The 22,123-nt window shown below is 40.6% G+C and overlaps 5 protein-coding genes across 9 annotated transcripts; 3 read left to right on the top strand and 2 right to left on the bottom strand.

The window, feature by feature from the left end:
* Positions 1 to 526: 526 nt before the first annotated feature.
* LOC117635606 (RNA polymerase II degradation factor 1-like) lies at positions 527 to 3,504 on the top strand. The gene is made up of 2 exons (XM_034369936.1): positions 527 to 2,081; positions 2,248 to 3,504. Exons 1-2 carry the CDS (start codon positions 898 to 900, stop codon positions 3,161 to 3,163), a joined length of 2,100 nt encoding a protein of 699 aa, XP_034225827.1. The 5' UTR covers positions 527 to 897; the 3' UTR covers positions 3,164 to 3,504.
* Positions 3,505 to 4,548: 1,044 nt separating this feature from the next.
* LOC117623467 (elongator complex protein 2) lies at positions 4,549 to 9,414 on the bottom strand. Its single transcript, XM_034354463.1, has 10 exons — positions 9,187 to 9,414; positions 8,984 to 9,071; positions 8,794 to 8,879; positions 8,287 to 8,440; positions 7,773 to 7,933; positions 7,001 to 7,678; positions 6,333 to 6,654; positions 5,770 to 5,987; positions 5,395 to 5,572; positions 4,549 to 5,194 (listed from the first exon to the last, which is right to left on the bottom strand). The coding sequence occupies exons 1-10, from the start codon at positions 9,337 to 9,339 to the stop codon at positions 4,701 to 4,703; spliced, it is 2,532 nt and encodes an 843-aa protein (XP_034210354.1). The 5' UTR covers positions 9,340 to 9,414; the 3' UTR covers positions 4,549 to 4,700.
* A 227-nt stretch (positions 9,415 to 9,641) lies between these two features.
* On the top strand, positions 9,642 to 14,250 carry LOC117623443. 5 transcript variants are annotated; one of them, XR_004585132.1, is made up of 10 exons: positions 9,642 to 10,224; positions 10,355 to 10,432; positions 10,776 to 11,573; positions 11,752 to 11,854; positions 12,350 to 12,450; positions 12,568 to 12,742; positions 13,179 to 13,349; positions 13,437 to 13,537; positions 13,636 to 13,743; positions 13,818 to 14,247. XR_004585132.1 is itself a non-coding variant. In XM_034354434.1 (10 exons), the coding sequence occupies exons 1-9, from the start codon at positions 9,880 to 9,882 to the stop codon at positions 13,698 to 13,700; spliced, it is 1,932 nt and encodes a 643-aa protein (XP_034210325.1). In that variant the 5' UTR covers positions 9,643 to 9,879; the 3' UTR covers positions 13,701 to 13,743; positions 13,818 to 14,247. The 5 variants fall into 5 exon arrangements, 4 of the variants coding, with proteins under 4 accessions (XP_034210332.1, XP_034210340.1, XP_034210325.1 ...); XM_034354434.1 differs by having other exon boundaries at positions 9,643 to 10,224; positions 13,641 to 13,743; XM_034354441.1 differs by having other exon boundaries at positions 12,359 to 12,450; positions 13,641 to 14,250.
* A 1,035-nt stretch (positions 14,251 to 15,285) lies between these two features.
* Positions 15,286 to 16,980, top strand: LOC117615611 (auxin-responsive protein IAA32). The gene is made up of 4 exons (XM_034344725.1): positions 15,286 to 16,189; positions 16,288 to 16,536; positions 16,611 to 16,719; positions 16,806 to 16,980. Exons 1-4 carry the CDS (start codon positions 15,910 to 15,912, stop codon positions 16,885 to 16,887), a joined length of 720 nt encoding a protein of 239 aa, XP_034200616.1. The 5' UTR covers positions 15,286 to 15,909; the 3' UTR covers positions 16,888 to 16,980.
* Positions 16,981 to 17,603: 623 nt separating this feature from the next.
* Positions 17,604 to 20,612, bottom strand: LOC117615209 (receptor protein kinase-like protein ZAR1). The gene is made up of 2 exons (XM_034344251.1): positions 18,789 to 20,612; positions 17,604 to 18,613 (listed from the first exon to the last, which is right to left on the bottom strand). The coding sequence occupies exons 1-2, from the start codon at positions 20,266 to 20,268 to the stop codon at positions 17,943 to 17,945; spliced, it is 2,151 nt and encodes a 716-aa protein (XP_034200142.1). The 5' UTR covers positions 20,269 to 20,612; the 3' UTR covers positions 17,604 to 17,942.
* Between the last annotated feature and the right edge of the window lie 1,511 nt (positions 20,613 to 22,123).

Raw genomic sequence — 22,123 nt, 5'->3', positions numbered from 1 at the left:
AGATCAACTGGCTGTTTGGAGTTATAACTTAGATCTTGGTATCTGCATTTTTTATGAGGCCCCAAGTTAGGTTGGGGCTTCTTTGGTGGATGATTTGTTAGGGGTGTCTAGACCCCGCTTGATTTGTGTTGGCTAGTTTGTTTTGTGTGTTTGGGGTTTTCCCCTCCAGTTCACCGAAAAAAAAAAAAACAATACAAAGTCCTTTGCATGTAAATTTAGGAATGTTTAAGTAATCTGATAATAAGAAGTAAATAAAACTTCAAAAAACAAAATTCGGTTAGGAGAATTAGAAAGGGGGAAATCTTGATTTCAATTTTGAATTTTGAAGTAGAAGATAATCATGGCACTCGGTACATTCAAATATGATTATCATAGTACTACTAACTGTGAACATGGATGTAGGCTAGCAGATCCCACACTAGAGGGAGAGAGCCTCGCACCCCAACTGGAGCCAATCAGTAAACTAGCTGTCAACCCATCTGGACTCGCACACAGTTTCATTTCCAAGTTGGCCTTTTCCCACAGTGCAACCACAATCTCCTCCCCGTTTCCCTCTCCCCCATAAAAGCCTAAAAAAATGTTACAATTTATTACTTAACAAAAATAAAATCCATTTTCCCCAATAATTAGCAAACCAATTTAACAAATTATAGATTAAAAAAAAGGAAAAAGAAAAGAAAAATAAAACAGCTGGAGCCTGGAGGCGACCAGACCAGGTGTGGAGTAACTATAAGAGCATCCGCTACCCATACATCACCCCTCTTTTGCTCTCTCTCTCCTCCTCCCTCCAACCCCAAAAAGGAGAAGAAGAAGAGAGTGTTAAAGATTCTAAACCACCTCTCACCAAAAACCCACATACTCTCTCTCTCTCACTCCACTTCTCTCACCACCACCACCATGGAACCACCACCGGCGGCCCCATCGCTGCAGCCCCACCACCCCAACTACGCCGACTCCGTTGACTCCTCTCCTAGGTCCCGCAACACCGACTCATGGGACGAGCCTCTCCCCCCTACCACCAGGCTCCGCCTCATGTGCAGCTACGGCGGCCACATCGTCCCCCGCCCGCACGACAAGTCGTTGTGCTACGTCGGCGGCGACACCCGAATCGTCGTCGTCGACCGCCACACCTCCCTCTCCGACCTCTCCAACCGCCTCTCCAAGACCCTTCTCAACGGCCGCCCCTTCACCCTCAAGTACCAGCTCCCCAGCGAAGACCTCGATTCCTTAATCTCCGTCACCACCGACGAAGACCTCGACAACATGATCGACGAGTACGACCGTACGGCCACCAACAACAGCAACTCTTCCTCCAAGCCCTCCCGCCTCCGCCTCTTCCTCTTTCCCCTGAAGCCCGAATCGACGCAATCGATGGGGCCCATTCTCGATATGCCGGCCACCAAGTCCGAGGACTGGTTCTTGAACGCGCTCAATGGCGCGTCTGGTATGCTCAATCGGGGCTTCTCCGATTCCGCCTCTGTGAATTGCTTGCTCGGTCTTGACGACGATGGGATTTCCGGTGGCGCTCCCAATAATTTGGACTCGGCTTCGAGAGACGCCGAGGCTACGATTCCTGCGAATTGCAAGAATGCCAAACAGGGTGGTGGTGGTGGGCAGGACGTTCACTCTGTGCCCGATTCCCCGATGCTCGAAAACTCGTCATCTTTTGGGTCCACGTCATCGTCGCCTTCTCTTGCGAACCTGCCGCCGATTCGGGTCCACGTGGAAGACGGCGGCGGAGCTGGTGGTGGGATTAGAGTGCAGGATCAGAAGATGGGGATTGAGGAGCAGTTTGCTCAGATGACTGTTGGTGGTGGTGGGCAGAAGCAAGATGAGGGTAGCTTCGTGGTGCTTTCTCCGCCGCCTCCGATGCCGACTACTATCGTGGCCTCCGCTGCGCCGCTGAGTTCGGCCACCGAGTACTTGAATCGTGTTGTGTCGGACGACGAGCGATCGGATCACGGCGCGCCGGCTGGGTATCGGAGACCGCCTCAGCCTCAGCTTCAGCTTCAGCCACAGACTCTGCCCGCTCAGTCTCAGCCCAAATCTATTGATTTGCCATCCCCAGATTCAGTATCAAGGTACGCCTGATTGGTAATTTATGCTCAGTCTTTAGTCCTTTCTGTTTTCAGTAAATTGGTTGCTTAAATTACTGTTGTTGTTGTTGTTGTTGTTTGTGATGATCAACAAGTTCTTAATTAGTGTTAATTTTTTGCTTCTTGTGTTATGTTGGATTCAATTTTACAGCGATAGTAGTTTCTCAAATGCGTCTCGCCCAAAACCCGTAATTTACCAAGACACAGTTGTTCAAATACCCTCTGGAAATACCAGGTTTCCTGCAAACCTTGTGGATCCAAAATTGAATATGGCTGATCCAAACACTCGGGTTCAAATGCAACAACAGCTTCATGATTCTGGGTATGTATTGCAAGCCCAATTTGATCATCAACAACAACAGCAGCAGCAACAACAACACCAACAAGCACACCAGCAACACCAACAAGCACAACAGCAACAGCAATTTATACACGCTGGTACACATTACATCCAGCATCACCCTGGCTCTGTCCCAATCCCGGCATATTACCCTGTATATCCTTCCCAGCAGCAGCAACACCATCAGCACCATCATCACCCCCAGCTTGATCAGCAGCAGCAGCAGCAGCAATACCAGGTTTATTACATGCCTGCCAGACAGGCCCAACCTTACACCAACTTGCCTGTGCAGCAATCCAATATCAATGAAGCTGCTACTTCTATCCCTTCTAGCCGCTCCCAAACACCTCCAAATTCCGCCATGGTCTCTCCTTCTGCATCTTTCAACCAGATAAGGAATGCCCAGATTGCGAAACCCGATATGGCTGGGGGTGTGTACAGAACAGCAACCGCAGCTGCTCCTTCTGTGGTTCAAGTTCCTCCTCAGCATCAGCAACAATATGTTGGTTACACCAGTCAGATTCATCAATCTGCTGTTCCTTCTTCAGGGGGTGCTGCTAATTATGCGTATGAATATGCTGAGCCTTCTCATGGCCAGATATACTATACACAGCCTCTGGCTCCGACAATACCTTCTCAGTACCAAACCATGACAGCGGCCGCTGCCATGGTGCTGCCGGAAGGTTCTGCCCAGCTTCCAACTGACAACATCAAGCAGCAGAGATGAGGACCAAATAGCGTTTGTAAGTCAGTTTGAGAAGAAGGAAACAATTTTGGAGAAGTTGGCTTGGATTTTATGTTTACATTATCTGTGTTTCTAGCGTCTGCCCTTGTTATTGGTAATTGGTTGTGGTATGTATTTGTGATAGATAATAAGGAACTTTGGTCGTCTCTTCAGCTCTTTCTTGTATGTGATATCGTTGCTCATTGTCATAGACTCGATAGGAAATGAAAAGGTGGTCTCAGATTATACTGTAAAAGCTGGAAACTTGAACAATATATTTATGTTGTGTGCTTGTGCAGATCAGTTTCTGAATAAAATGTTTTATAAGTAGCAAGAGTATTGAATTCATGTTGCAATGCCATGCTTCCCGTTTATGAATCTCCAATCCAAGTAGATCCATATTTGCTATTTGAAGTTTTTGGCAAATTAAGATAAGAAAAAAGTCAGATTAAGAAATAGCTAATACAACGAGGGCCTCGTAAACAAGATTTTGGTGCAAAGCTTAGCTGAGGATCAGATTTGGAAATGGTAATAATGGAATCGGCCAAGATGGGGACACAAATCTTGTGTGGAATTGAGTAAGATCAAACGATAAGGACATTTTGATGTCGTGCATCTTGAAAAGTTCGGCTCACAAAAGAAAACAAACACACAATCATCTCATCCCATCTCATCTCATCACATCAAAAATTGACCCCCAACTCCTCGTATAAATCCAAAAATCTACACAAGAAGCGCATGGTATTCGTCTCTCACTGATTCTCATGTGAGTAGGCAGTGATAGAGATTCTTCTGTTTCATTAACCAAGTAATTAATGCTTTAATTAGTAATTAAGTACGAGGTTCTGCGTTTTCTTTTTGGGATGGGAGAGATTACACAGCTTGTTACTGTACTGCTGTGATTATAATTTAAGCTAACACGTGTTTTAGCACACTGTCACTGGTTGCCTGGCCCTTTCTCTCCCGCTCCAGTCTAAATTCAACACAGGTGGGTCATGTCATTCATTACTTATGGTAAGCTATATTCCGCTTTGTTCCACAAATCAATCAACATGATCTTTTTGTAATTTTTTCTACTGCATGAACATTTTTTAGTCGCAGTTTGGACCATTTATTTTATTGATCCCTAGTTTGGCGTATGGGCATCAATCGAGAGAAAGCGCTGCTGCCAGTCAGAAAGAAGATTATCGGCGCCATCAGTTCTCATCTCATGTCACATTCCAATAAAAAGAAGAATCGTTTTGCCTCGTCTTGGAATTGGATTTGCTACAATGCACGAGAATCACTAGAATTAATCTAATTACATGGAGAAATAAAGAATGGAGCAATGAGCGGGAATAGGCAAGTTTTGCCAAACAGATTACTTCCAAAATTGCATGGCGCCCGAGTGTCGACGACGACCCAATAGCGTCGGGTCCACTAGAAGAGATTTATTAGTTTTCAATTCAACTTGTATAATGCAAGAATCTACTAATTAGAGCTGGTCATTAATATTGGCTTACAAAATTTAATTTTACATATAAAAAACACAATAATCTGGTTAGTTAACGTTAACTTCAAACACTCTCACGCATTGGTCCACCCCACAGGAAGCAAGCTGTATGCTGCTACTGGAATCTTCATTCCTGCGATTTCTCCATGCCAATCGATTTACTGAAGAAACATGGCACATCACTGGATCCAGCCGTACAACAAGGGCTGCAGCAACTGCATCTGCTGCTACTCCATCTTCACTTCTTTTAACAGATAGACTCCATAATTCAATGAGACCGTTTTCCATTCCAACTGCAAGGAGTCCGTCATTGCTCTTGCGATCGAGACCAACCCAAGATAGGGCTGTGACACTACTATTGAACTGCGGCAGAGTCGTGATCTGCTTAACGGAAGAGTCTTTTCCCAGAGTCCAGATCTTCACTGTCTTGTCCCTCGAGCCGGTTGCAAATTCATAGCCGTATGGATTCCAAGAACATGCCCATATGATTCTTTTGTGTGCCTCCTGCTTTGATACAAGCTGGTAACTAGTTTCATCGGTGCCTAAACGGACATCAAAAGAACTATGTATCATGAAAAGTTTAACAACGGGCTTCAATCGTAGAAAGCAATGTCTGCTCTTGATGGGTGATCATTGAAAATAACACTCATAATATCATATCAATCTCTCTCCTAAAATATTCAACACCTGAACAACTCACGGCAATGAACTAGATATTGCCAGGACTTGGATTAAAGAGTACCTGTTTTATCGATTGAAAATACAGAGAACTGCCGATCCCTTGATACAGCCAACAGGAATTTGTCGTCATGCGAGAATTCCATTTGTGTTACTGTCAAACTATGAGACTGCAAGCGACCGACTGCTTTCCATGAACCAACTTGCCATAGCCATATTTCCGCTACTGCTGCTGATTGGGCCTGCAATAAATATCATGTATAGTATAGGAATAATGTATCAACTCATGTAGAATCCAATTCTTTAATATTTTAAAATAATTTCCTCCAATCTACCCACCAGTCAAGTGCTCCCTTTCCTAAAGCGATTCTTTCTTAGGAACTTTATAAGAATATCCAAGTTCACATATATATAACAGCAGTACAGTGACACCATATACCTTACATGAAGAAGCAACAAGTGTCCCATCATGATCACTGCACAGAGCAAACAGCTCATTTCCATGACCGTAAAGTTTGTGTGACTCTGGCCACAGTGTATGCCATGCCAGTTGATCTTCAATGGGAGGTTCAGTGAACACAACTGGAACTGCATCAGGAATGGCTTCGAATGTATCAAGGTTATCATTTAGATTCCTGTCTGGTGTCTGCTGCTCAGCTGACAACAAAGAGAAAAAATAAAAATAAAACCCCATAAAACTATTCCAAATATACAAACTTATTCTCAAAGCATGATAGTTACAAAAATACAAGAAAAAAAGAAAAAAAATTACATTAATACTATGGAAAAAAGAAATCTACATGAAACTGGGATAAGAATAACTTATTAAAAAACTAATCCGTCCGTTGTCTATTGCTGCTCTTCCAGTATGTATAACAGAGACAAACAACTTTATTGTTCATTTCTCGAGATTTCAATTCATTGATGAGCAAAAAATGAAGCAATTAAATGAGTCTAAGGCCTACCTCTGAGAGAGAGAGAGAGAGAGAGAGAGAGAGTCACCATGAACATAAATAGGTTTCTGTGATAGCCCAAGAGCAGACATATTGGCACCCAAAATCTGAACACCTACTTGGATATCCTCAGTAAAGCTAGACTTTTGTGAAATGGCATGACCCAATGTCTTCAAGAAAGATAAAGGAGCTTCAAACACCCTGGCAACTTTCTCATCAGCTCCACTGACAAAACGATGGTTCCCCTTTCCTCGGATGATGGCCACACAGTTAATATCATGACCATGAACTTGAGGACGAGAAATTTCATGCCAAGATTTCTCATCTCCTAGAGACGCCTCATTTTGCCAAGGAGCAAAAATTCGAGTTGTCTGCATATTTTAAAAGGATTCTGAATCATAATTTCGACTTCAAGTAACATGAAAATCCACATAAATTTGTTTAATTCTGTTGAATTAGATGTCATGTAATCCAAAGTTATACCACTCTTAATGTCGTATGATACTGCTAAAAATTTAGCAGGAGAACTTTCTAGATGTTTTCCATATTTGAAATTAGCTTCACAAGTTCAATGCACTTAATATAGGAAACCTGAATGATACAGCATATATATTCTATATAAAAAAGGGCAGAATCAGATCCAAAATCTTCTAACTGCATCATTTTAAGACAGCAAAAATTTCATTAGGGTTTACTATAATATGAACAACATATCACCTGGTCGTGACTGACTGACAGCAAGTATTGACCAGATCTTCCCCACGCAATATCTGTTATTGCTGCAAAATGCCCAGATGGAACTTTTTGTGGTTGCCAATTTTCAAAATCAGTACCGACATTTTTCCAGAGATGGAAAGATCCACCATATCCATGTGCTAAAATTGAATCTCCATTAGGGCTCCAGTGGCCACCATAAAACCCCAGAGCACAATGACTTAACTCTCCGACAGTAACAACATTCATCCAGATACCAGAAGTCTTTTCTGGTTTCCAAATCATCATTGTTTTGTCCATAGATGCAGATAAGATGCTCTGGGGTTGACAGTAGGCAATCCCTTCTGGCGATGCAGTTGATGGGGGTTGCCACTCCACTGAATACACCCAGTCCTCATGTCCAATTAGAAGAGATTCCAATGATATCTGATATGAGTTTGTGCCAGCTACAAGTACAGGGCCCTCTATATAAGATGCTAAGCTTATTTTTTCTTTCCTGTAAGCACTCTGGTTGCTGTCCAAAGAATCCCTCAAATCCATCTTCCATATGCGTATGCCTCTGTCTTGGGAAGAACTCACAAGTAGGACGTTATTTGCCTCACCAGTGGTGCATACAGGTAATGAGAAATCTAGACTTCTGATCCAATCTGTATGCCCTTTCAACTCGCAACCTCGAACAAACTTGATGTACAAATGAAAAATTTTAAAATATTGTAAGGCACCACAAGTCTGAAATAAATCAGAAAGTAAGATTGATAATTCTGAATCAGAATACCTTTCCTCTCCTCTCCCCGCGGTAAAGGTGAATCTTGTTATCCAGTCCTCCCATTGCCAGGACTAAATAGCCAGCACTTCCGGGCAACTCAGATAATGAAAGCGCTACCATAGGTTTTACACCAACACAGAGAGAATCCAGATGCAACAAATTACAGTCACCTAAAACAACACAGCAAAGTCATATCTTGCATGCAATTTGGAAGTTCTTTCATTGTGATAGCATTTTCAGTTGTACCACTTATTACAAAGACATGATATTTTCTTGCTTGAGAGCAGTTAAAGTTTTCAACAAAGGGTTGTGTCAATGCATGATGTGAACCTATGTATCTAAAGAAGAGTTTGGAGGAAAGATGTTTCCATTTCGATAAATTGTCTTGTACACCCTTTCTTCAACATTGTCAGAAATGGGCAGAATGTGTAGAACTAATGATGCGGATTAATCTAGATATTATATCTATAAAATGCATGAAAGTGAAACAACTTTGATTTAGTCCAGTGAACTTTGGGCTCACCTCCACTAGTAGATGGAAAAACGACCTCCCATAAATGAACTGTACTATCGGAAGAAGTAGAGGCAAAGACTGCCTCAGTTTGAGAAACCATAATTCCAGTAATACATGTGACACCCTTCTTGTGCAACTGGGGTACTTGTTGTACATTCCTCCACTGTAAACAAAAGCAAAGAGAGTAAATGAAGACATCGCATTTCAATAGGAAACCAGTCTTTCAAGTATATTAGTAAATAAGAGACAACTAACTGATTAATGAAGTACAACACTTTCTAAAAACTGAAACGAAATAACATATCCACCAACTAGCAAGGAAATAAACGAGAGGTAATGCCAAGAAACCAAAAATTACTTTTTTCACACAGTTCAACTAAACTAACTATTAGCTACGTTCAAAAATTCAATGTAACCTCACCATATCAACAAGTTGTGAAGTAAAATTTAATAAAACACCAAAAGTTAACAATAAGAACTGCAATAACATGAACACCATCGGCAACAAGATTTTACCTTCCCTTCAAGAACAGAATACTCCCATAAAATAATGGCACCAGCGGCATCTCCAGATAGCAAATAATGCCGGTCCAAATGTTTGGCTGTGCACAGACGACAAAGGTACTCAGAAACCCAATAACAACTTAAACAGTAAAGTTGAATCCAACTAACACTAAAATCAAATTTTAATTCTTTGAAAAGGTACCTTTAAATGCAAACTTGTTACTTGGGAGCCACTGGGTACAATTCACAGCAGCCTTGTGTCCCGGAAGCGTAGTCGAAATTTGAGCAGTCTGCAGCCATTTTTTTATTATTTCAAAAAGACAAGAAGGAATTAGTTTTTGAATGGAAAAGTGGGTTCAGAAAGCATAGAGAAGGGAAGGCATGAGAGAAAAAGAAGGAGCGGACCTTCGGGTTGAAAATAGCGACGGCGTTTTGGGCACCAAAAGCGACTAAATCACAAGCACCCCATGAAACATTGTTCACTATTCTGTTGCAACCTGCTCCTATGAACACTCCTTTCACTCCGACCCCACTCCCACCACCACATCCACTAGTCATGGTGAAACTTGGCACTGCTTCAGCAGAGAGATGGCGGCTTCCGGCGTTGGAAGCTCGTTTAGCCTTTTGCTGGTTGTGTACTGTAAAGTGAGAGAAAGGAAGAAAGAGTAGTTGGGCCGTCGTTAGACAAATGGGCTGAGGCCCAATAGCTGAGACTTGCTTTTTGGGCCTTAAATCCATATAGTCCATTCATCGCAGTAGAGGATGGGATCAGTTGAACGTGTTCTTATCCAATCCACCTGCCCCAAGTTGAATCTAAATTCTAATTTCCAATAAAAAAACAATAAAAAAATCGAATCTAAAATGTTCGGCAATGGTCCCTTCCTGGTTTGGTTTGATTTGGTTTGCTTCTCATGAAGTCAAACAACATTTATATTTCAGGCCCACGAATCATCTGAACACACCTACATCCGACGAATCTTGTGCTGTCGCAACGAGAGAAAGAGCACCAAATCAGATTCATCACCACAACCACCGTCTCAACGGCCAAAATAAATGTTGGAATTATAAAATCGACAAAACCCAAGGCAAAAACATCAGATGGCGACGATTCAGTACGATATTCGTTGCGCGCGTCTCCTTCACACAGCAGCAACATCTTCATCATCGTCACCGACGACGTCGTCGCCTTCATTATCTACAATTCGGTCTCTCACTCCCCATCTCATGGCCTCGCGGGCCTCTGCGGCGCGCCGGGTTCTGTCGCTGTCGACCTCGTGCTGGACGACGTCGTTCAGGCTCAGAGCCTTCTCCACCGGTGCGGGAGAGGCCGCGGTGAGGCTTCCGGAGAAGCCGTCGATTTGTACCGCCGATGAGCTCCACTACGTGTCCGTGCCAAACTCCGATTGGAAGCTCGCCCTCTGGCGCTACCGCCCTTGCCCCAAGGTACTAGATTTACTTAAAAAAGAAACCCAAAAAAAAAGGAGCTCATTTCTTTGTGAAAAGAGTGTATTTTGATTTTAGGAGTTGAGTTATACAAGGATTAGATACTGAGTAGTGAATATTACTGAAACAGGCGCCTCAGAGGAATCACCCATTGTTGCTGTTGTCGGGGGTGGGGACCAATGCCATTGGATATGATCTCTCTCCTGAGGTAACATTTGCACGATTTAATTATTATTAAATGCCTCAATTGTTCTTTTATTTACTAAATCAATTTCATTTTTCTTGTTACGGCATAGCTCAGTACTTTTATGCGATTCTTCTTGTTATACTGTTGTTAGTTTATAGCAGATTATTCAGAAAAATTGTAAATTCTAATAACTGGTCTGGCATATTCTTTCAGTTGGACAAATCTCATATTTACTTTCACAACCATCCTTGACCCTCTTTTGATATTTTTATTTTTCTCTAAAGACTAAAGTTATCAATGTCATTGTATATGTGTTATGGGTTTGGTTCCTTTGTGTTTGCTGATGAATGTGGCATATTTGCAGTCTTCTTTTGCACGTTACATGTCAAAGCAAGGATTTGAGACATGGATTCTCGAAGTTCGTGGTGCTGGATTGAGCGTGCATGAACCAAATCGCAAGGAAATCCAGCAGTCTGCCCATGCAAGATCTGATCAGATGGAAGCTGCTTCTGCTGGTGCAACTAATGCAGCTTTTTCTGCAGAAAAGCAATCAAATGGTTTTCCTGGTGCTTCAGCACCTGAGTCTCCTGTCCAAGGAGAAAGATATGATATTTCAGCTACCAAGGGAGACATTACAAAAAGCCAATCAAATGGTTTTCCTGGTGCCTCAGCACCTGAGACTCCTGCCCAAGAAGAAAAATATGACATTTCAGCTGGCAAAGGAGACGTTACAAATATAATTACTGTAGGCAACGAATCAAAATCAGTGACTAGGTTGACAGAAACATTTACGCAGTTGTCAGAAAGATTCTCTGGCTTTCTCAGTGAAGGTCAGTCGAAAATCATGGCTGCTAAGTTACTTGACCAAGTTTCAAAACTTTTCGCTGATTCTACATTATCCGAGCGTCTTAATGAGATAAGCGATAAGCTTTCAGGCCTCTTAGAGACAAGACAAAACTCATCTATTGCTAGCCAGATCAGGGACCTCAGTCAAAGGCTTGTAACTATCATTGAAGAAGGTCAGCGATCAGTTTCACCCCCATTGTTTGACTTGCAAGAGCGTTTTGCTTCCACACTGGAAGATTTTCAGAAACAACTTGACTTGATAGTGAAGTATGATTGGGACTTTGATCATTACTTGGAAGAGGATGTACCTGCTGTGGTGAGGTGACAATTTATCTTGCTGGAAGGCTATCACATGTTTGCCCATTTTGATTTTAGTCTTTAGAAGAAACATCCAGTTTGATTACGGATAGTACCCTTTCTTTTATATGGAATCAAAAATTTTATTTTCTATCTTTTACAAGATGAATTTATAGTCTTCAATGTTAACTGTACAGATGGAGTACATAATGGCAGAAAGTAAGCCAAAGGATGGGAAGTTGTTAGCTATTGGACACTCAATGGGAGGTATCTTGCTTTACGCTATGCTTTCACGATGCGGTGAGATTCCATTCCTTCCCATGCATATAATATTCTTTTCTTTATTATCCTTTGGGGTGGATTGCACTGCTCTAACGTATTATGTTAGACTATAAATAAGATTGGTTGCCTTTTGAGGTCGTGTGCACTGCTCTAACGTATTATGTTAGATTATAAATAAGATTGGTTGCCTTTTGGGGTGGAGTGCCTTTGCGTCTTAATTCGTATTAAGAGCACTGTTTAAGAGCAATGGTTTTAGTTGTCCAACAATAAGATTTGTGCAGACCCTTGTGTTGTTTGTAAGTATCTCCTTTGTTATTGATGACATGCTCTAAAATTAGAAATTGTGATTGTTTTTTAAGAACTTGATTAAATTCTGGTCTTATGTAGCATTGATTGAATGTTTTCCAGTTTTGGTTCCTACTTATGTTTTGGTGCCTATTTTCATTTTGCAAGCCTTTGTAAGGAATGCTTGAGCGTATGAATCTGATACCTTCATTTATTTCATCTTATAAGTTTCTGAAGGAAGAGAGTCCAAATTAGCAGCTGTTGTTACATTGGCATCATCACTTGATTACACACCTTCAAAATCAACTCTCAAATTGCTCATACCCCTTGTAAGTGGATGCAGAGATAGTTGTGGTAGATCATCTTTAAATTAATTACAATGACCGTCTGATTAAGTGTGGCTTAAACAGTGTTAAGAAACTAATGTTAAGGAACTTGTCATACAGGCAGATCCTGCCCAGGTTCTCAATGTCCCAGTTATTCCTTTAGGAACATTATTGGCAGCTGCTTATCCTCTCTCAACCCGTCCTCCTTATGTTTTCTCGTGGCTCAATAATCTGATTTCAGCAGAGGACATGATGCATCCAGAGTTGTTGAAAAAGCTTGTTCTGAATAACTTTTGTAAGATTCCTACTGACATGATATGCTTTGTTAATTTCATCCTAAGATTTGCAATATGCCAATATCATAAGAATTAGGGCTAGTTATTCAAAAAATTATTGCTAGAGTCACTTCATGGCTGCCTTCTATTGATTAATCCACAAGTCAACCATTGATTTATACTTGTTGAACCTTCAAAAAGTGTTGCAGATGGTTTTGTGGGCTCAATAACAGAGGAATACCTAAGGTTATCTGTTCTCGAGCATGATCAGTTGAACCCTGTATCTTTACCTTAAGATGGGAAAAATGTCCCTAGGATACCAAGGGCCTAAGCCAGTGGTATTAATTGGAAAGCTTAAATATATTATTTGAACCTTATATAGTTTTCTTGTTTGTTGGCTGCATAACTTAATATTATTAATTAGTAATAAACATAAGATACAATTACAACTGGCAGGCACCATACCCGCAAAACTTCTGTTGCAGCTAACAACAGCTTTTAGGGAGGGTGGACTACGTGACAGGAGAGGTACCTATTTGTATAAGGATCATCTGCACAAAAGCAGTGTCCCTATTTTGGCACTTGCTGGAGACCAGGATCTAATATGCCCGCCTGAAGCTGTGGAGGGTAAAATCATATCAGAGATGTCTTATGTTTTTAACTTTTTTTTGGGGGGGTGGTGTGATTCATGCTTATGATACTTTGATGGACCAGAAACTGTTAAGCTGATTCCACGACACCTGGTTACGTATAAAGTTTTTGGAGAATCTGGAGGTCCACACTATGCTCATTATGATTTGGTGGGAGGCCGAATGGTATGGAATATTCTTCTCTCTTATGGTGCAATAGAATGATGTGCTCTAGTGATTATTTGTTTGCATAGCCACTTGTTTATAGTTATATATTTTTGAAGTGCAGGCAGCGGAGCAGATCTATCCCTGTATAATCGAATTTCTTAGTCGGCACGACTCGACATGATTACCAAATCCATGAAGCTTAATCGCTTCAATTCATCACTGGAGTAAGCTTGATTTCACAACAGGCTTGGAAAGCCTTTAGTATTTGTACACGTCCTGATCATGTTCTTTACTTTAGGATGATGGGGCCAGAGAAGCATTCCATGCAGGAAGAAGCATTCTTTACAAATTCCCAAACATAAGTTGATACACAGGAAGAGACCTTTTTTTCTTTGTTTTTTGGTTTGAGGACACATAGAAGTAAAACACAGTTGATCACCACTTGTGCATTGAACTTTTTATTATTTGTTGGTCAACCTTGTGCATCAGAAAAGGTCATTGTCTGTTTGCTGAAGTTAATGTCATTCTTAAGTTTGTTTATGAGCAAAAGGGAATGCAAGTATTTGATGTTGCTGGCTTCATTTTCCGGGTATTTTCAGCATTTTATCAGCTGCTTGTGGTATTGTATCGAATACCAACCCCAGTTATGGATTTGAACTCCATGCGTCTGTATTTTAATATCTCTTGCTTTCTTTTTGCTTTGGGTGAAATTAATCTCTTGATTTCAATTACCTAAGTTCTGGTGTTCCTGAGTAATGAAACTTTTCTTGACCAAAAAGTTCTGGTGTTCATTTTCGGCACCCATCGATGAATTAGGCAAGTGGTAATTGGGCCTGCTCAAGTTTAGCTAGCCATAGCTATTTTAAAATGAGTGCTACTATTTCTATCATTCTGTCGTATTTTCCCACCTACTTTATTTTCTCACCCATCATGTAAATTTGAAAAAACACAATTTTATTTTTCCACCCACCATTATTCATAACATACCTTTTAATTATTAATTCAAGCAAATTCTCTCTCATTTGTTTCTTGATGGGATGCTAACTTGTCTTGATGCTAACTTGCCAAGACAGATAAATTGGAAATAAATTAAGCATTGATGAGGGTATTGCTTTTGTGATGGCACTTCTTAATGACTCTTGTTTCTTTTGGGCATAGTCATAATATGAGAAAAGATGAATAATCATGGGATAGCCTGCAATATTGTCTTCTTTTTATATTAGTTTGATTTAGGTATCTCTTTCACTCGTGGAATCATTTTGCTCTGTTCATTAACCTGAATGAAAATTAGACAACTTTATAGCTGCATGTCGCATGACTTGATATAATCATGTCAATCAATAACATCAAAGCGTTCTAGTATTCTCTTGAAATGTATTTTGAAACGTATAGGATAGGAGTAATTTTGAAGAAAGCTAAGTCCTTAGAAGTAATTTTACAAAGGAATAAATGTGTTTTTAAATTTTGAAGATAAAGTGGGTGGGAAAATATGACAGGCAGGTGAAAATAGTAGCACTCTTTAAAATGGGATCATCTGAGTCCAGAAAGCCCATATTCCCATTTCGTTAAAAGGGTTTTATGCTGCAAAGGACCCACTAGTGTAGTGGTTTGGAGTATTCACTCCCTCAGGCAAGGTCCTGGGTTCGAGTCCTAGCATCCGTGTTGTGTGTGTGAGTTTAATATGCTATCGCCCCTTTCAATAGGAAAGGACCTCAAAAAAAAAAAAAGAAAAAAAAAAAGGGTTTTATGCTTCGGTTTCAATCCAATGGCTCAGCTTCTACTTCAGTGGTTTCGTGTTCTCATGTCCTGTATTTTAAAGGGCATGCTGGAATGGGATGTAGGGTCCTGACCAGTCTCGTTGTTCCCTTCAAGAGTAGCAATCTGAAATTCAATAGAAACCAGCCAACAAAATGAACCAGAGGTTACGGAATTAAAAATGAGACTTTGTCGTTTAAGACTTGTATTTTGCTGAATTCAGAGAACAAATAATGTAAACTCAGTGAAATGGTTATGTGGTAATTTGGAGAGGTCCACGTGAAGCAAAATGTAGCAACAAGATAACTTTTGATATCCTATGGTGTTGAAATGAACACGTATATATGCATGAACTGATCAATCCACGTTATCCTGCACTTAATCGGTCTGCTGCGTCCGATTGCGGTTGGATTCCGACGTGAAATGTTTAACCCTTAATTTGTAAGAAGCTTGGGTTGCAGAATCTAACCAACTGCTGTCAGAAAATCACATTGACCATCCCTCGTTCTTGTGGAGTGTTTTGTTCCTAACTTCTTGTACTTTCATGTTTTGTAGCAGGCTAGCAGCAGCAGCAGAAGAAGATAAGTACACTGAATGATTGAGAATGGAAGCAGACTTTCTGTCTTCCATGTTAAATGCCTTTGGTCCACTTATTCTTGCTGGCCACATTAATTGTCAGCAATGCTTTGCTGCTTGCTAGTATAAATAAGTATATCTGTACTAGCCAATGTTGTATGTGGTGGGAGGATATTCATATATTCTTAATCTTAATGGATCCCAATGCATCAAGGTTTCTCTTCAATCCCTCAACCCTGCAGTCAGTTTACTATGAAGCCAAAGAGAATGATGGCATAATTGATCTTGGTCTCAGCCTGAGAGCTCTGCAGCCTGAAACTTACCATCCATCTGAGCAGTGTAAATTACTTCTTTCCTTCGTTTTATTTATTTATTTATTTATTTTTTATGGTTCTGTTCTGCTTTGTGACATGTGCTAATTGCATGTTTATGTGTAGTGGTAAGCTTGCAGGGATATGATGATTTGATAGATTGGCCACAGGCTAACCTGAATTTGAAGAATTCTAGCATTATACATCCGAGAAACAACCCAGAAGATTGTGATGAAGTGGCAGAGGGAGTTCAAAGCAAGGAGAGGTGGGCTTATGTGAAAGTGAACATGGATGGGATTATCATTGGCAGAAAAGTTTGTATACTTGATCATAGTGGTTACTCAAGTCTTGCATTTCAACTAGAAGACATGTTTGGTAGGTGTACAAAATAATCTCAAAGGAGGGAGGATTTTACACTCAGGAACTAACAAGTGGTTCATTTGTTTCAGGTAGACAGTCCGTATCCGGGTTAAGGTTATTCCAGACTGGTTCCGAATTTTCACTTTTCTACAAGGACAGAGATGACAACTGGAGAACTGTTGGTGATGTTCAATGGAGGTATGTTCTTTTAGATCTGGCATTTATGGCAAAGCATGGTATTGAACCAAGTTATTCATTGAAGCTTTTCGTTTAAAATGTGACAGGGAATTTGTAGAATGTGTGAAGCGGCTAAGGATTGCAAGAAAGAACGAAGCTCTTCTTTCCCCTTCTTTGAAATTTAACTAATTTATCCTTTCCCATTTTGCATTTTCATTCATACGTGTTTAGAGAGCATCTCTGACTTGGAGGCAGTTTAACTTTGGAAACAGTTCAATTACATTTGGAAAGTGCGTTCATCTATTTAATCTGAGAGATTAATTTAATGTCAGTTAATTAAGAATTAGATTAAGGTCCTAAATCCTAAAACAGAACCAGCAGTGGCATGTTTTGTATGCACAGAAAACACTCTGCATTGCATTGCATCCATAAAGATGCCATATCTGCAAATGCCACGATGCTTTAAATAGTAAGAAAGGCATCAAGCTGCAACAATGTTGAATAACACTGTTCTTCTTCTTATCTATCACTCATGGGCAGACACGTGGATACAAAACATTCTCGTGCACGTGAATCTGTGAAAATCACTACTCAAAGCTTGGTAAATAAATAGCATGCAGAGTTGGACATAATAGACCAAATACATTCCGACAAAAAGAAGCTCTGTTGAAGTCAATAAAATAGGCAGATTAATTACCAATTAAACTCAAGAGGACAGCTAGAATCTTCTTGCAGATTTGACCAAATGGTTTGGTGGAGTCCACTATCCCTACATTCGCGCTACATGCTTGGTAGCTAGAAACTCAACTATCCTAATCCTACAATTTGATAGACATAGACAGTTAAAATAAGATTAAGAACAAAGATGATGCTTAAGAGATAAGATAATGGTGTGAGGATGTGTATAGACCAACAAAGAAATCATCAACTTCATTAACCTACAAGAACAACACAAGATACAAAAGGTCTGCAATAAGAGCATGAAGACATCCTTCACAAAATATATACTAATCAAGGGCCAACAGATGCACAATCCAGTTAACAATGCTCTTGCAGCAGACCTACCTCCACCTACCTCTATCAAATGACAGTAGAAAAACAAGAGAATCTTACTGTCATAAAACCTACGCCAAATACACAGATACACCAATCATAACCGGGTCATCTATTCACTAAGATTGAACTAACCCAAACATCAAACTTCACAAGTGGATTGAACTCACCACTATCCGGAGGATATCATCTCAAACAGAAGATGTAGCCAATCTGTCCAAAGCATCAGAAATGTGCCTCATTATTGGTCTCCTTTCGGGGCTGCTATGAACGCAAGCCATTGCAATCTTCAAAACTGCAATAATCTCTTCTTCTTTATCCACGTCTTGCATCAAATTTGGATCTAAAACATCTAAAAGAGGCTTCTTCTCGTCAATACAGAGCTGAATCCAATGAACTAGGTCCATTTCTGAGGAACCCACCTGGACTATTGGCAATCTGCCAGTAATCATTTCAAGTAAGATAACCCCATAAGAATAGACATCCCACTTCTGTGATGGTTTCACCACTTTCAGAGCTTCTGGAGCCTGATAACAAGATCCCAAGTTACTGGACGGACTAATTACAGTAGCTTCAGTTGGTGCACTCTTTTGTTGCCTTTCTTGTGATTTTTCTGTGGCCATTCGATTGGATTGAAGCGACGGGGACCCTCCGGCTATATTTGCAAGGCGTCCAAGTCCAAAATCAGAAATGTGGGGCTCCATATCCTGTCCAAGTAGTATGTTATTCGGCTTCAAATCTCCGTGGACGTATTTTTTAGGGCTAAACTCGTGCAGATAGACCAAGCCTTTTGCAATTCCTTTCATGATTTTCAACCGAATAGACCAAGATAGTGGTGTAAATGATATCATTCCCGGCTTCCCTGATGACACACCAAAACAATGAAACCAACAAAATCACCACAAATACAATCGTATTCCCAAATCTGAGATAAACACAACTACCATTAACAAGGGAAAAAAAAACCGAGCTAAATATAAATATAATTAAGAAGAGTACAAATAGCAAAATTGGGCAAGAAGAGATGGTGAGCTTACCATGAATGGCAGTGGCAAGACTGCCATTAGGTATATAGTCGTATATGAGCAGCTTTTCATCAACAGACCAGTAATAAGCCCTCAGAGTAACGACATTAGGATGCCTTAGCTTTCCAATTGCTTCTACTTCCGTCTGAAATTCCTTGAATCTCTGGGAGCCCCCTTCGCCCAATCGTCTCACTGCTAGGGTAAGTCCTTCTTCAAGCACAACTTTGTAAACAATTCCAATTCCACTTTTTCCAAGAACAAATGCAGATGCTTTTAGAAGCTCATCCAGATCAAACGCCACTTGTGCATCCAATGCCACTAGATCATACTGCTCCATATTTTCTGATAAAGTTTCCGATTCATCTTTCCTGAAGCACAAGCACTCCTTCCTTCCCTTACCACCCTTGTCAATACCGTACCCATTTTCATCCTTGACCTTACTAAAAGCCCAAATCCTGGAATAACAATATGAGAAAAGCAGCCCAACAAGGCAAATACCAATTATATCACTCACTATTATTGCAATCACAGCTCTCTTACTTAACCCTCTTGATTTCCCACTCTTTCCAGCATTATCATCAGAATCCTGAGGGGGAATGTTATCTGGCAGAAATGGAATTGAGGATGGCGGACTTGCACCTGGAGTTCCTGAAGAACACGGGTTCTTCAATGGGGGGCCACAAAGACGAGGATTCCCAATGAAGGCAGTTGGTCCTCTGTTCATTAGAGCTCCATTTTGGGGTATTGGACCACTTAAATTGTTATAAGTGAGATCAATGTAAACCTTCTCAGGAAGGTTTCCAAGGCTAGCTGGGATTGCACCGGAGAATAGATTATGAGACAAATCAACAGTGCCTTGCAAGCTAGACAAATTTCCCATATCACTAGGAATTGAACCACTGAATTTATTGAAAGAAAGATCAAGTTTTTCCAGAGAAACAAAACCAGTTCCAAACCCATCTGGTAGAAACCCAGTGAAATTATTCTGACTAAGATCGATGGTCTTCAGTCTCTTGCATTGTACAATTGAGGAGGGCACTGACCCATTGAATAAATTTTGTGATAAATCTAAGGATTGAAGGTACTTGAGCTTACCAATAACATTTGGTACAGACCCAGATAAGGAATTCCCATAAAGGACCAAACTTTGGAGCCCCAGGGCTTCAAAGATCTCAAGGGGCAAGCTTCCATATAACTTATTGTTTCTTAAATTTACATGGCGGAGCTCAGAGAGAGACCCCATGGCAGAAGGAAGAAACCCAAAAAGTTTCTTCTTCGGAATGCTAAGAGACACAACTCTTTGTTCCTTGCATGTAATCCCATTCCATGTACAGGGGTTTTCATCAGAAGAGTTCCAGTTACTCAGAGACCCTTCTGGGTCTTCCGTCATGGACTGCTTGAACGACAAAAGCGCAAAGCCTTCATCATTCAAAGAACCCACCAGGACATGAGAGTTGCAGAGCAGCAGAAGCACCAAAACCAAATAAAACATTTCCAGCAGAAAATTTTGATCGTTGGAACAAATCTAAATAACAAAGTTTGGAGTTCAAAGGGATTACCTTTCAGTACCAGAAGCCCAAGTGAAGGTTGTGGAGAAAGCTGAGAGAGACAATGGAGGTGAAGAGGGAAGGGAAGTGTGAAAGCTTTGAGAGTGATGGAGGAGAAAGCGCAGTATAGAACGCTAAAGGCTCAGCAAGCAAGACCTTGGGAAGATAGAAAATTAGAGAAAATGGCTTAAAGAGAAGGACGGTGTGGGAATCCATATGGTAATGATACTGTCAAATCTCTGCAATACAATTTATCGCGAGATTTTCGTTCATGGGCGCATTTCCATTTGTTGGTAAATAAATAAGAAATATCAACTAGGAAAGAAAAAGAAAAAGAAAAAAAAAAAAAGAAGAGAAAAACTTCGGATTTGTGATTTGTACAGCATGAAAAAAAGTTATCGTCAACAGAACAGAACAGAACACACATGTGACCACAACATATTTGCATGAATGAAATAAAAAAGAGAGAGAGGCAGTGCAGGCAGGCAGCCAGTGCATTAGACAGTCATGATTGTTCCACACAAGTTTATAAGCCGTTAAGGGAACATCAGATGATTATGGCCACTAACTGCTCTGCTCCGACGAAGACCGTATTATATTATTCATTGGAAAGGCCAATTAATCCAAATTTCTATCATTAGTATAATAAACTGATAGCTTCCCAATGTTTAATTTAAACACTAAACACAATGGACAAAGGTTTTGCTGACAGTGCATTGAAATAGAAAAGAAGAGCAGAATTGACAGTTGTAAATGTCGTGATATGGAGTGAGTAAAGATGGCGAGAAATTGACATGTGAATTACAGAGTCTAGAGAGTAGCCGCTTGTCAGTGGTGAACCCCACTCTATGAACTTTATAACACTGTATTGGGAGGGCCCTGAAGTGTAAACTAAAGCTTAAAGATTAGGACATGGCATCCTTCACTTTAACTGGTCTCCGCTCTGGTTCAAAGGTTCATACTGTACAAGGACCAAGTTGTTCCTTTTTTTCTTTTATGTACCTTTTTAATCAGTTTAAAACTAATTTGAAAAGCAATGTAGCTTACGTAACGTTGGCTGCATTTGAGTTGGTAAGTTGTGTTCTGGAGACGAGACAAACAACATTGTGTAACATGAATTGATTTACTCTACACACAGCACAGACACAGTAAACGATGGATGGATTTTAATGTTAATCAGCCAGAAGTGATCGCTGATGGTCTTCCTTCCTCAATGCTCATATGCTAATTAATAATATATAACATATGGACAATTTGTGTAGGGCTGGCTGGTGGGTGTTGTCTTGTCACCATCACAGATTCACAAGGATGAAATAATCTGATTCCTTGCTTGCAGTGCAACTCAACAGTATCCTATTTCTACCCACTACATTATTTATGCCGTTACTCTGTTAATTAGATTCATAATCAGGAAATAAGGACGCATAATTAGCCAACCATTATTGATTAAGTTGCAGAGTCTAGAATTTTTGGCTACATGCTGCTCACGCCTCAAAGGGTTGGCGAGGACAAGGCCCACTAGGCTCCTCCAGCTCTAGGCCACCACACCACCAAAGTTTTACAAAAAGACAGAGAGACACACAGAGAGAGAGAGAGAGAGAAGCTTTACAGCACAAAGTTGCTTTCATTAAAGCTACCTTTTCTCTCAAATTTTCAGCAGCGAAAAAGCAATCAGCTTTCTTCTCTGCTTATAGTGAGTGATTTTCTTTCTAGTTTCTAGTTCGTTACTTGACTAATTTTTGCAAGCTTCCAAGCAATGCATTTGGTTACACTTTGAACCAAACCAAAGCAGTGTTCTTT

The sequence above is a fragment of the Prunus dulcis genome, chromosome 1 (assembly GCF_902201215.1).
Source record: "Prunus dulcis chromosome 1, ALMONDv2, whole genome shotgun sequence".
Lineage (NCBI taxonomy): Eukaryota > Viridiplantae > Streptophyta > Magnoliopsida > Rosales > Rosaceae > Prunus > Prunus dulcis.
Note: the sequence above shows the minus strand (reverse complement) of the source record. Positions and strands in the feature narration are given on the sequence as shown.

Bases quoted from the DNA above. Each gene is read 5' to 3' on its own strand.
- LOC117615209 (XM_034344251.1), bottom strand. From the start codon at position 20,268: ATGTTTTATTTGGTTTTGGTGCTTCTGCTGCTCTGCAACTCTCATGTC. The intron at 18,614-18,788 runs GTAAGCTCACCA...GTGTGTCATCAG, and splicing joins TCTTGCCACTGCCATTCATG to GGAAGCCGGGAATGATATCA.
- LOC117615611 (XM_034344725.1), top strand. From the start codon at position 15,910: ATGCCTTTGGTCCACTTATTCTTGCTGGCCACATTAATTGTCAGCAAT. The intron at 16,190-16,287 runs GTAAATTACTTC...GTTTATGTGTAG, and splicing joins TTACCATCCATCTGAGCAGT to TGGTAAGCTTGCAGGGATAT. The intron at 16,720-16,805 runs GTATGTTCTTTT...AAAATGTGACAG, and splicing joins GTTGGTGATGTTCAATGGAG to GGAATTTGTAGAATGTGTGA.
- LOC117623467 (XM_034354463.1), bottom strand. From the start codon at position 9,339: ATGACTAGTGGATGTGGTGGTGGGAGTGGGGTCGGAGTGAAAGGAGTG. The intron at 9,072-9,186 runs GTCCGCTCCTTC...AAATGGCTGCAG, and splicing joins TCGCTATTTTCAACCCGAAG to ACTGCTCAAATTTCGACTAC. The intron at 5,573-5,769 runs GTATATGGTGTC...TATTTATTGCAG, and splicing joins TTGTTGCTTCTTCATGTAAG to GCCCAATCAGCAGCAGTAGC.
- LOC117635606 (XM_034369936.1), top strand. From the start codon at position 898: ATGGAACCACCACCGGCGGCCCCATCGCTGCAGCCCCACCACCCCAAC. The intron at 2,082-2,247 runs GTACGCCTGATT...TCAATTTTACAG, and splicing joins TCCCCAGATTCAGTATCAAG to CGATAGTAGTTTCTCAAATG.
- LOC117623443 (XM_034354425.1), top strand. From the start codon at position 9,880: ATGGCGACGATTCAGTACGATATTCGTTGCGCGCGTCTCCTTCACACA. The intron at 10,225-10,354 runs GTACTAGATTTA...TTACTGAAACAG, and splicing joins GCTACCGCCCTTGCCCCAAG to GCGCCTCAGAGGAATCACCC. The intron at 12,451-12,567 runs GTAAGTGGATGC...CTTGTCATACAG, and splicing joins TCAAATTGCTCATACCCCTT to GCAGATCCTGCCCAGGTTCT.